At 46.3% G+C, this 12312-nt stretch overlaps 1 protein-coding gene across 3 annotated transcripts; it reads left to right on the top strand.

Moving 5' to 3' along the window:
- The first annotated feature begins 2590 nt into the window (after positions 1-2590).
- Positions 2591-9953, top strand: POLR3D (polymerase (RNA) III (DNA directed) polypeptide D, 44kDa). Of its 3 annotated transcripts, none has more exons than XM_012726985.1 (9): positions 2591-2697; positions 2934-3103; positions 4022-4065; positions 4666-4817; positions 4947-5071; positions 5259-5427; positions 5778-6043; positions 6469-6621; positions 6760-9953. In XM_012726985.1, exons 2-9 carry the CDS (start codon positions 2939-2941, stop codon positions 6880-6882), a joined length of 1197 nt encoding a protein of 398 aa, XP_012582439.1. In that variant the 5' UTR covers positions 2591-2697; positions 2934-2938; the 3' UTR covers positions 6883-9953. The 3 variants fall into 3 exon arrangements, with proteins under 3 accessions (XP_012582439.1, XP_004685464.1, XP_012582440.1); XM_004685407.2 differs by having other exon boundaries at positions 2591-2707; XM_012726986.1 differs by having other exon boundaries at positions 2591-2707; positions 6469-6660; positions 6760-6851.
- The last annotated feature ends 2359 nt before the right edge of the window (positions 9954-12312 follow it).

Here is a 12312-nt window from a genome sequence, read left to right as displayed (position 1 = left end):
TTTTGTGTCTTTTGGGTAGATACCTAGGAGTGGGATTGCTGGGTCGTAGGGAAGCTCCATGTTTAGCAGTTTGAGGAACCTCCACACAGTTTTCCATAGTGGTTGTACTAGTTTGCATTCCCACCAGCAGTGCAGGAGAGTTCCTTTTTCTCCACATCCAGCTGAGGAGTATTCTTAAAGTGAAATAATCATAATCTTTGTTAGGAAGCAACTCCCCAAGTATTAAAGTTAGAAGGTTTAAGTCTTCTCTTGTTCTTTTGGGATGAAAAATGCTATGGCAATCTAATAAACATGACAGGAAGAAAACATTTTTAAAATTATAGTACAAGACAATACAGTGAAATACTATTTGGCCATTAAAAATCACAATTTAGAAGTGTAACTCAGAAAAATGCTTGTAGTATATTGCCCAAAAAAAGCTCATTATAAACCATATGTAAAATATCTAAAACTTACATGCATAGAAAAACTTCAATTTATTAAAAGTTAATGGGATAATAATGACTTTAATATTCTTTTGGCTGTTCTTTGAAATTTTCCCAACCTTCTGAAATGAATAATTATCTTTGTAGAAACAAAACAAAAGCCTGGTGTATCTTAAAGCCCAGAGACTGAAATCATAACAAAAAATATTGACATAATATTATTACTATTATAGCATTTATTATTAGCATATTACTAAATTGGCAAAAAGTTTAAAATTTAAGAGCCAAGATTCAACTGAACATGGCAACATTTATATATATAGTGCATATATATATATATACACATATATATACACACACACACACATATATTTACATATATATATTTTAGTGGGGATACATATTAGCACAACTCTTTTTGAAAGCAATTTAGCAATGTAGATGAAGAACCACAAACTATGCATGTTTAAGATGGCACAGCCACTGAGGGAAACAATTTAGCAGTTTCTTCTAAAATTAAACCTACAGTACCATTCAACCTAGCAACTGCACTCATGGACATAGACTCCAGAGGAATGAAAACTGTGTTCATTTGAAAACCGGTGCATGTATGTTCATAGCAGCTTCATTCTTACTAGCAAACAACAACAACAACACGTGGAAACAACCCAGATATCCTCCAAAGAATGAATGGTTAAATAAGCCATGGATATTGAACAATAAAGAGAAATGAACTATTGATATACACAACAATTTGTATAACCTCTAGAAAATTATCCTAAGTGGGAAAAAAGCAATGCCAAGAAATCACATATTGTATAATCACATTTTTTTAATGATTTCCACTTTTGAAATCACAAAACTGTGGAAATGGAGAACAGATTAAATGGTTGGGTGGGGGTTAAGTGGGAGGAAAAGGGGATGTGGTTATAAAAGGGCAACTAGAAAATCTTGCTGATAGAAATGTCTTGTAAATTGCCGCTCAAAGTCAATATTCAGGTTATATTGTAGGAGTTCTGCAAGATACTACTCCTAAAAAGAGGATCTCTGCATTATTTCTTTTAACTACAATAACCTCAAAAATCTTTTACTACAAAAAGTACATCTTACTTGGGCCATTTCTCCAAGTGTGATCATCGGTACAAGGGATATAATCCAAAAGAAAGAAATGTTAAATGCACGATAGCGTTCTTTACAGAAGGGAAAACAATCTAAATGTGCAAACAAGAAAACAAACAAATCATGATATAGCCTCCTAAGATTTAAGCAGTTGTGTGTTGAAGCAAGAACAAAAAATGTATTTGAAGACAAAAATTGTAGTACAATATATCAGCTCTATGAAGGAGGCTGGAATATATTGCAAAGATTGTAATGACAGTACGATATTCCAACAGGAATGTTTTCCTTCCCTCAAACTTTCCGTAATGATTACATAGTTTTTACAGGCCTTGGGGTTGAAAAGGGGGTAAACTGTAAAACACATTTTTAATGATAAAATTACAAGCGTTGGTGTCACAGTAAGTTCTTTGAATTCATTCCTCCCAGTAGAGCAAACTTCATTTTTCTCAGGTTCCAGGCTTGGACTAAGAACTCACAAAGGGCCCGCAATCTGAGCCCTAGGTGGGTGCCACTAGGCATCAGGCTCGACCACCTGACCACCGTAGCTGCTCTAGCAGCCCAATCCCACCAGGAGTCCAAGGAAAGGACTCTAGGGCGAGTGAGAGTGCTGCCGGGAAGTGCAGTGACCACTCCAAGGTCATCATCGACTCCTGCAGCCGCGAGTCGACCTGATCTAGGGCACCCAGGCTAAGTGAGGATCCCGCTTCGATGACCTGAGTCCTTCCCCCCACCCCGATCCACGACCCCACCGCTCCCAGGGGCTCGGCACGGCGACTCCCCACGTTGTGCCATGGAGGCTGCCAAGGTCCCAGACCTGGGCTGGGCTGAGCGCCTCCATCTACAACCTGGGACCAAGACCCTCGAGAACTATATCGCGGAGCAACCTAACCAGACTCCTCTTCCTTTTTCGCCCTCTCAACCCAGCTTTTCCCGACTCCGGGAAGAACCGGGAAGAGAAGGCGGAGGGGAGCAAGGCGCCGCCGAATAAATACTGTGGCCGGGCCCCGCCCACCGACCTCACTTCCGCCCGGGACAACATGGCGGCGCCGGGGCTCTGCCACGCAGACTTCCGCCGGGTGCCGAGACCCAGGGAGGGCTGCGGGCGGCGTCGCAAGTGAAGTCGCGGCGCGCGTGGTGTGGAGCCGCAGCCCGGGTGCGCTGGGGTGCGTCCCGGCCATGTTCCTGGCGGGTTGCCTGGGAAGAGGGCGAGCCAAAAGCTCCAGCTCGGGAGGCCGGGGGAGTCTCGCCACGTGGGATGGGGAGGAGCTGGACGCCGCGGGAGGGACGCCCTGACTGGGGTGCGGGAGGCCACGTGAGTGGGGTTCCGCCCAGGATCCGCGTGTTGGTCCAGGCAGTGAATTCGTCGCTTTCCACCCCCTCCCCTCCCAGGCAACATGTCGGAAGGAAACGCCGCGGGCGAGCCCAGCACTCCGGGAGGACCCCGACCCCTCCTCTCTGGGACTCGGGGGCTTATCGGGCGGCGGCCGGCGCCTCCACTCACCCCGGGCCGCCTTCCCTCCATCCGCTCCAGGGATCTCACCCTCGGGGGAGTCAAAAAGGTACCCCCCACGGCACCTTTCTAAAGCTACTTTGAAGGCCTCTGGGGTTCAGTTAGTGTTCATGCAGGGCATACCCCGTGTCGGGCCTAACGGGGCTCCTGAATGTTGTACCCAGATTTGGCCTACGAATTCTGGGGAACCTATTCTGCCTTCAGGTTTCGGGACTGGTACAAGATGTTGAGATGGTGTTCAGAGGTGGCTGAGGACAGACAAGATGGTCAAAAGCAACTTGAGTAATGTTTGTTAACTGTGTGTTTTGGACACCTCTAAGAAATCCATGAAAGCCACACAGGCAGGCATAGACTTTTGCCTGTAGTTTGAGAGAGTTGTCAATTCACATCCTAGTGTGCAAATTTCCGATCTAGAGTCTAACGTACCTGAGACTTTGCATTGGAGGCTGTTTAGACTTTTCCTATTACTTGCCTAACTGTAGAAATAAAGAGCAACCCTGGAAGGGGGAGGGAAGGAGGAGCAATGACACCTTAAAGCAGCCGGTTTTTAAAGACACTTTGCGTTGGGAAATGCCAGTGGTCTCTTAACCCTATCTTGTATTTGTAAGTACAGGCAGGTCCTTGAGCCTTGCTGCCAGAGCCCTTTCTCCACAATGCCCACTGGTATCTATAGCAGTCTAAAGTTGAGAAGTGAGGTTAGATAAGTCCCTTTGCTTTTAGAAGTTCTAAAAGCAGAAACTGAGACTGCTAGGTGGAGTTGTCTTGGTGCTGTTCTCTGCCACCACAGCCAGGCAGTCCTCCTTCCCAAGCATACATGTATCTCAATAGATCTTTACCAGCAGTGTAGTGCAAAAGAAGAGCCATGGTGCTCTTGATTCATAGAATATGCCCTTTGGGGGGTGTTATTTTCCTCTGTAGTTTGGTATGAGAACTTGTGAAAGTAGTGACTTCTATATTTTACTTTCAGAAAACCTTCACCCCAAATATCATCAGTCGGAAGATCAAGGAAGAGTAAGTTGCTAGGCCTTCTGAATACATGCCCTGCCCCTTATTTACTTGCTCTGAATTTGGGGCTTTGGGGGAAATAACTAGGTATATAACTAAGAAATTTAGATTCGTGTTTTTAATTCTTCTCACTAGTAATTTTCAACATGGGTTCCTAGCTTATTCCAGTGTGCAAGCTCTTTTTAAAAATACTGATGTGTGAGTGTCCACCCCTAGAAATTGTGATTTAACTTGTTTGCAATGAAATGGAATGATTCTCTTTTATAGCCAGAGGTGAGAGCCTCTAGTTTAAGACATATTTTCCCTAAAATTCTTTCAGTCAATATATAAAAGAAATCTTTATCTTTGAACAGTCTGTACAATTCAACTTTTGGGTTATAGTTCTTATAGATATTCTCACACAGGAAGGTAAAGTAAAACAAACTTATAAAGACTGCCTAACCAAGGAAAGAGAAAGGTTTCAGTTTAGGGCAGGGTTCTCTTCTCATGATACAGTTATTGGTTCATAAACTCTACTCAGGTGGAGTGAAGTGAAGTGGTGGGGAGAATGAGACCAATTCTATGAGGCAGAGTGAGTGGGTACCCTTAATCCATTCTCTTTTCCAGGCCCAAGGAAGAAGTAACCATCAAGAAGGAGAAGCGTGACAGGGATAGAGACCGCCAGAGAGAGGGCCATGGACGGGGCCGGGGTCGCCCAGAAGTGATTCAGTCTCACTCCATCTTTGAGCAGGGCCCTGCTGAAATGATGAAGAAAAAGGGTACAAGGCTATGGGGGCTCCGGGAGGAAGGAGTTGCTGCATTTCAGTTCAGGCTGTCTGAGCAGGTCCATGGGCCTCCCCTGCCTCCCCATTTCTTCCTCACCCTTGTGTTTGGGTGATTTCCCACAGGGAACTGGGATAAGACCGTGGATATGTCGGACATGGGGCCCTCTCATATCATCAACATCAAAAAAGAGAAGAGGGAGACAGATGAAGAAACAAAACAGATCCTCCGAATGCTGGAGAAGGATGACGTAGGTAGCTCAGGGGAGCTTTGTGGCTTTGGAAAAGGGCTTCTGGGGAGCCAGGGTCAGGGGAAGAAGAGCTCTGTGATGCCCTGGAGTCCGGTGAGCTGAGCATGAGTCTTCTGTTAGAAAAGGGCTAAGCTAGCTGTGTGTCAGCCAGGCCATGCGAGCACTACTCTCCCCCACTTTTTGGCAGTTCATCGATGACCCTGGACTGAAGAATGATACTCGAAACATGCCTGTGCAGCTACCGCTGGCTCACTCGGGATGGCTTTTTAAGGAGGACAATGAAGAGCCAGATGTTAAGCCTTGGTTGACTATGCCTAAGGAGGAGGACATGGAGGTGGACGTGCCTGCTGTGAAAGGTACTCTCATTATTCCATCTCACCCCTTTTCTGTGGCTCCCCTGCCCCTAAGGAATAAGCCTGTCAGGCTGCTACTGAGAATCAGGCCTTCGCCATTCCAGCTGTAAAACACATGAGCTTAACAAGGTGGTACATTTCCATTCTCAAGAGGGTTCCAGACCTGGCATGGATGGTGGACTGAGCCTCAGATCATCTTTCTTACATAAGATGTACAGTTCCTCAGTCCTTTTTCCCTAACCAACATCCAGGTTCCTGGCAGAGCGGATGGGAATGAAGGGGTGGGTTCATGATGTGGCATAGAGGGTGGTGGCTTGTTGACAACCCTTCCATTTGTATCCCCCTCTGGGCAGTGAAAGAAGAACCACGAGATGAGGAGGAAGAGACCAAGATGAAGGCTCCTCCTAGAGCCGCCAGAAGGACCCCAGGTCTCCCAAAGGATGTGTCTGTAGCGGAGCTGCTCAGAGAGCTGAGCCTCACCCAGGAGGAAGAGTTGCTGTTCCTCCAGCTGCCTGACACGCTCCCTGGCCAGCCACCCACACAAGACATCAAGCCTATCAAGACAGAGGTGCAGAGCGAGGATGGACAGATGGTGGTTATAAAGCAGGAGAAAGATCGGGTATGTTGGAAACAGAGTTCTGGGGCCCAGGCAGGGAACTGCAAGCTGTGGGGGTACGCTGTCCGAGCCGAAAGGCAAGCAATAACGCGCCTGTTCTTTTTACCCACTACTGCTAGTCTACGCTTGTTCTTGTTCTGGGCTTTGCACTTCAACCCTAGTTAGATGTGTATGTTGACTTTGCAGAATTTTTGAAAATTTTTGAATGTATGGAAGAGAATATAAACGAGACTCAAGTACCATCTAGTTTCAGCTGTTACTCGATTTTTGTCAACTTGTCTCTTACTGTGGGTTTTGTTATTAGGAAAAGGTTCTTTGGGGAGCTTATTCCCTCCTTTGCTGTTGGCGCCTGCCTTTGGAGAGGTTCATTTGTGAAGGCAAAGGAAGCAATTCCTTACCAAGTTTTCATCCCCTGATTCTCTTCATAGGAAGCCAGGCTGGCAGAGAACGCGTGCACCCTGGCTGACCTGACCGAGGGTCAGGTTGGCAAGCTGCTCATCCGCAAATCGGGAAAGGTGCAGCTCCTCCTGGGCAAGGTGACGTTGGATGTGACCATGGGAACCACCTGCTCTTTCCTGCAGGTGAGAGCCCAGGGGGTCAGATGAAGACTTCAAAAGAGGGTGAGGAGTGTTAAGGAGTTGGTGCAGTTACATCAGAGTCATCGGACTGGGTCACGGAGTGGGGTTTTGGTTCTCACCGCATTCTCTTTCATTTGGCAGGAGCTGGTGTCCGTGGGTCTTGGCGACAGTAGGACAGGTGAGATGACAGTCCTGGGACACGTGAAGCACAAACTCGTTTGTTCCCCTGACTTTGAATCCCTCTTGGATCACAAACATCGGTAAAATGAGCAGAGGGAGGATGGTGGTGACTGTTGCCCCCAGCTGCTGCTTGCTCGGACATCTGGTCCTCGAGTCTACACAACCCTGAAGGGGCCTGTTTAGCCCACCTGCTCCAGCCCTCAGCAGCCGTTGTTTCAGCTCCCCCCACAGAACACGGGTGCGCTCCCACCGCAGCTGTGAGTGCACAGTGACCTTCCCACAGCATGGGTGCTGCACCTTCTCGATGCTGGGGGACTTGCCCCTGTATTTATTTTTATATTTATGTCTTGTCAGTTGATTGCACCCTTCGCAGGTTGGGGGGAGGTGAGGGAGTTTGTGGAAAATACGCACTCCTCCTGGTTCTCAGGGTAGGAAGTGTAAAACTGCTGCTTTTACTCCCTCCTTCCTCCTCAGATGTGTCAAGGAGGGAGCCAGGGGAGTTTTGAGTCTCACACTCATTCTTCAGTCCCAGCTCTCAGTTACAGTTGGTATGACCTTGGACAAACTACCTAACCTTTCTGAGCCTCAGAGTCCTCATCTGACAAAAATGAGGGTAATACCTACCTCACAGGGTTGGTGTGAGGATTAAGGGACATATTAAAGATGACAACTCCTTGCACAAGGCCAGACATAAAACAATAGGCACTCAATAAATGTTAGTTTCCCCTCCCTTTGCCTGAGTCTATTTTCAAACAAAATAGGTATTCTGAGAATATGTGGGAAGAAGTGACTAGAGCTTCTTGTCCGCCTGCCATCTCTCCAGGCCTAATGCCCTGAAACTACAGGCTTAGGCCCTTGTGTGTCCTATTTCTCCTGAGCATTCCTAACCAAGTACTTCGGTTCACACAGTGGGAGGTGCTTATGGGAGGTTCTGTCAGAAGTGAAGAAGTTAGAGATGACTCCTGGCTCCCAACAAATGCTTCTGGGTGATACAGCAGCCCCAAGACTTACTCCCTCCATCCTTTCTCCTGCAGTAATTACTCGGTATTCTTCTAACTTCCATTTTAATATTTCTCAAACCTCTGGCCACACCTTGAGCATTTGCATCACACATCAAATTCTGCTGAGAAACAGCCCTCAGTGAGGTAGAAAGTAGGAGTTTATTGAATAATGACTGCCTTCTTTGACACTCGTCAGATGACCTCCTACTACAAAAGCTTTGGATTTAAGAGGCCTACCTTGTCTCCTGTGCTAGGTTCTGGGGCTGCCCACTAAGCTGGAACCCTTCCTTGCTGGCCACACTGTCCTTTCCCTTTATAAGCTTGTAACCTTCCTTTCACCTGATCTTCAACTCTGGATCCTTCCATTGTGTGGTTCCTGGAACACCTTCTCTTCAGTGCTTGACTGTAGGGCTTGTTCGCAGGGCTTAGGGGGTGTCTTAGCAGTTAGGGAAGCTGCCAGCTATAGTGTCTGTCCTTTGATGGCCATGTCACAGCTCCCTCTGCTGGGATTTCAACCAGCGTAGTGTAGGGATGAACCCTGCAGGCTCAGGAAAACTGCCCCCAGAGTAGTGGCTCCCAGAGACAGGGTGGTTACACCTTCTCTTAGCCTCATCTTCCTGTTTGTTGAGTGTGTTTTCTGTTCACTGTGGCTGAAGCTGCCCAGCCAGCAGCTGTGAGGAGAATTAGGTATTTAATCACCACATTGCCCCCTCTGTAGCTGACAATTCATGTGAACTCTGTTGGATAGTGTTCTCCTTCTGGAGGATGGAACAAAAAGGGTCCCTCGGACCCTTGTGCTGTGGAGTCCAGTTTAGCCGAAGACAGCTTTGATGGCCAACCCTTGTGTTTTTTGTCATGTGGACTTCAGTGCTTGCTTCTCCTTTTAACCGGCATCCTGCTAGTGGGTCTCCATGGTAATCCTATTTTCCTTTTCTGTCTCATTCAAAAATACTCTCCTGCTTTTTTTGGGCTAACTCAAAGGCCCTGCCTCCTTCGATGTTTGGTATTTTGCAGTCTTCAGGGCTTACTCATCTAAGAAGAGGAGAGCATGAGCCACTTTCATGCTCACTTACCATTTCAAGTGTCTTGGGACCCTGCATCAAAATCCCCATGACCTACCTGTCTCTGTGCCTGGGACAAAGGTTTTTATGCCATCAGTGAAAGTGTAAGATAATGATAGGGTAAGTCTGCTTTTTTTGCTGAATTTATGAGGTATACATTTCTACCACCCAACAAATGCAATACTGGGAGTGAAAAGCATATATGAATGCAAATTGATGTAAATTTATTACTACCTGCATCTGTGTGTGTGCATTTTGTTAAGAATCTGAAAGAACTATAGGCTTGCTCATTTTTAGCGCTATGATTAAGTGACTGAGTGGGCTTTTAGAGTCAGCATTAGGTTTGAATATAATCCCTTAGCAACTTTGGGGAAAGTTAGCCTCCTAACTTTCTGTAAAAATTAGATAATTTTAAAAAAAAAATCCTAGCTTTTTAATAAGGATAAGGTTGCTTTTAAACCAGATTTGGTACCAGGCCTTTCACCAGCACCAAGCAGGAGAAGGTTGTAGAAGGTTGATCAGAACAAGTTAAAGATCATTTGGATGACAGTGACTTAAGAAATAAGGATATTTAAGTATCTCTTATAACAACAACACTGGAGATAAATGATTCCAGGTTTGGTGGCAGTCAAAATGTCATCACGATTTTCTTGGATCTATTTACTCTGCCATCCTCTGTGTTGTGAAGTGACTGCTACAGCTTTTAGCATCAGCTCTTCGAATGACAATGTCCAAAGCCAAAGCAGAGTGCAAAGCAGACAGCAGTAAAGGAACTGTTTGTTCTGCTCTTGTTGGGTGGCGTAGCCTGCAGAGGCCCCCCGAAGCCTGTCCCTGAGGCTTTGGTATAGCAGGGCCACATCCCCATCTTCGGACCAGGTGCTGGCAAAAAGGAAAGGATGGTTGGACCAACTTGTTCTCTGGCACTCGCATCCTTTTGCCTGTAAGAGAAGTTTTCATTAGGAAGACACAGGACTGGCAAACCTCCATAATATTTGCTACCGTGTTCAAAAAATTCTTTGTATTGTAGTAAAGTCATAAAGTATATCTAGGTGGAATTTTTTAAGTGTTCAGTCACCATTTATTTCAAATAAACCAATGTTAACATTTCAGTGCATACAGAACTTTATTATATGTAAAGGTATTAGTGTGCTGCTTTATCATGTGTGTTAACTTTTTTTTAAGATTTATTTATTTGTGCATACAGAACTGGGGTAGAGGCCAGAGGCTCAGAGGCGTTGAGAGGCTTCATCAGAGACACAGTGGGAACAGAACAGGCAGATCGATGAAGTACACTACTGAGGGAAGCAGCAGGCAGGTCAGGAGAGGTCTACTGCGCCATGTGGTCACCTCCGGGGCAGGCGGGGATCGAACTTATGCGAACGTGGCTTTAGATTCTCAGTGCTGTGCTTTAACCCGCTGCGCCACCAAGGAGGGCCATGTGTGTTAACTCATTTTAACATATAGTTCATGTCTCCATATTAATGAACATTTAGATACATATGACCTAGTGGAAAGAACCAAAGACAGTGTCCTTTAATCTTCTCAGACCCACCTACATGGTCTGATTAAAGGGTTCAGTCAGCACATGGCTCTGTAAAGGATAACAGGTGTATTTCTTAGGTGTAGTGGCTTCCTCGCCCATTCCTCCTGGGCTCTCGCCCCACCCTATAGCTGGAGTCTCATAGGGCATCTCACATGTTAAGGTGGCTGTAGCCTGCAAGAGAATGGTGGTAACAGCTCCTCTTAGACTGGTTCAGCTGCCAGAGTTTGACTGGTAAAGGGGAGGGAGTGGGATGCACTGGGCCTCAGGGGCACTTCTGAGAAAACAGAAAATAGGATGCTGACTTTAGTAACCCCTCTGCATGGCCACCTTCTGGCTCAGCTCTTCTGGATTATTTCTTTTGTTTTCTCTCATTGGAACAGTCACTGATCCAGCTCCCCAAAAGCTGAAGAAGAGGCTGGACGTTGCTCTATTTGATTCATTTAAGAACTAGTCAGAGGAAATGCAGTCTTGTTCATTATTGACCTGACTTATCTTGTATATTTTTCAGGGTTCAGTGGAAAAATAGAAACCAGTCATTCTAGGTATTCTAAACAGAAAAGTTTTATACAAGGAAGTGCAGTTCTTCTGCCTCTGACTATGCAAGTACCTCACCTTTTCTTTATCCTTTTCCTTATAATAAACCTGCCCTTTTAAAATGTGAAAAAAAGAGAGAGAGAGAAATTTAAAAGGTATTTATAGACCTACAGGAAAACTGGAGAAATGAACCATAGGTTGGACTCCAGGAATCAGAACACCAAAGAATATCCTTCGGGGGGTTAGCCTCCACCACAATCAGGAAGGTGGGGAATCAGGTTGGAGCCATTGTTTCAGAACATATTGCCATAGCTGCAGTCTAGGAGTCCAGAATCCTCATGTTCTCTGTCTGGGGAGCCCCAGAGTGAAAGATAGGACCATGCAACCCCTCAGCAGCTGCTACATGGCGCTACAGTAGCATACAACAGGGACAAAATAGATAGGTATCCAGTGGGAGAAAGACGGTAGACATTAAGTTGCATAGTATGTGAGGAGGTACAAATGCTCGGGAGTTTAAAGAGCAGTAATATGGGGAGTCTGGTGGGGAAACCTCACAGCAGGCTCTACCTCACTAAGAGAGTTATTTGAGGAAGTGAACCAATGGGAACAGTAAGGGTAGGGACAGCTGGGCAGAGGGAACAGCTGGAATCAGGAGACCCGGAGGCTGACTGGTGCTGGGGAGGGGGTCTGGAGGTGGAGAGGGCCGGCTCTCAGGAGCTGTCTGCCATGGTAAGGGCTTGGGTTATTCTAAGTGAAGCCGTTAGTTGTTGGGTTTTACAAGACTCCCTTTAGCTGCTGAGTTGAGGCAAGGGTAGAAGCGCTAATTTGGATGTTACACATACACCCAGCCAACGGGGTAGTGGCTTGGATCAAGGTGGGATTATATGGGAGGAGGGGAAGGTGTTGAGACTTACTTCACAGAGTACTCTGACCTGCTCATAGGCATGAGGTGTGAGAGAGAAAAGATTCAAGTTGACTCCACAGCTTTGGCAGCAGAAAACAGGAAGATGGCCTTTACTTCCACCTTTCAAAGTTCAGTTGTGAAACCCAGAATCCTAGCACGGAGACTTTGGGATGCCGTATTTCACTTTCTAGCCCTGGTCATCCGACTGGACCTTCACAGAGTGGTGGGTGATGAGTGCCAGTCGACCAGATGGTTGACCACAGTTGGTTCAAGGGATCAAAATTCGGGCAACTTTTTTTTTTTTTAAAGATTTATTTATTTATTCATATAGAACCGGGGTACAGGTCAGAGATGCGAGAGTGAGAGGATTCACCAGGGGCAGAGTGGGGAGCAGAACAGGCAGATCAATGAAGTACACTGCTGAGGGGAGCAGCGGGCGGATCAGGAGAGGTCTGCCGCACCATGTGGATC

Source organism: Condylura cristata, unplaced genomic scaffold (genome assembly GCF_000260355.1).
Source record: "Condylura cristata isolate star-nosed mole 26May11 unplaced genomic scaffold, ConCri1.0 scaffold00018, whole genome shotgun sequence".
Classification (NCBI taxonomy): Eukaryota; Metazoa; Chordata; class Mammalia; order Eulipotyphla; family Talpidae; genus Condylura; species Condylura cristata.
Note: the sequence above shows the minus strand (reverse complement) of the source record. Positions and strands in the feature narration are given on the sequence as shown.

Excerpts from the sequence above, each read along its gene's own strand:
- POLR3D (XM_012726985.1), top strand. The coding sequence starts at position 2,939 with ATGTCGGAAGGAAACGCCGCGGGCGAGCCCAGCACTCCGGGAGGACCC. Across the intron at positions 4,066-4,665 it reads AGTCGGAAGATCAAGGAAGA|GCCCAAGGAAGAAGTAACCA; the intron begins GTAAGTTGCTAG and ends TCTCTTTTCCAG. Across the intron at positions 6,044-6,468 it reads TAAAGCAGGAGAAAGATCGG|GAAGCCAGGCTGGCAGAGAA; the intron begins GTATGTTGGAAA and ends TTCTCTTCATAG.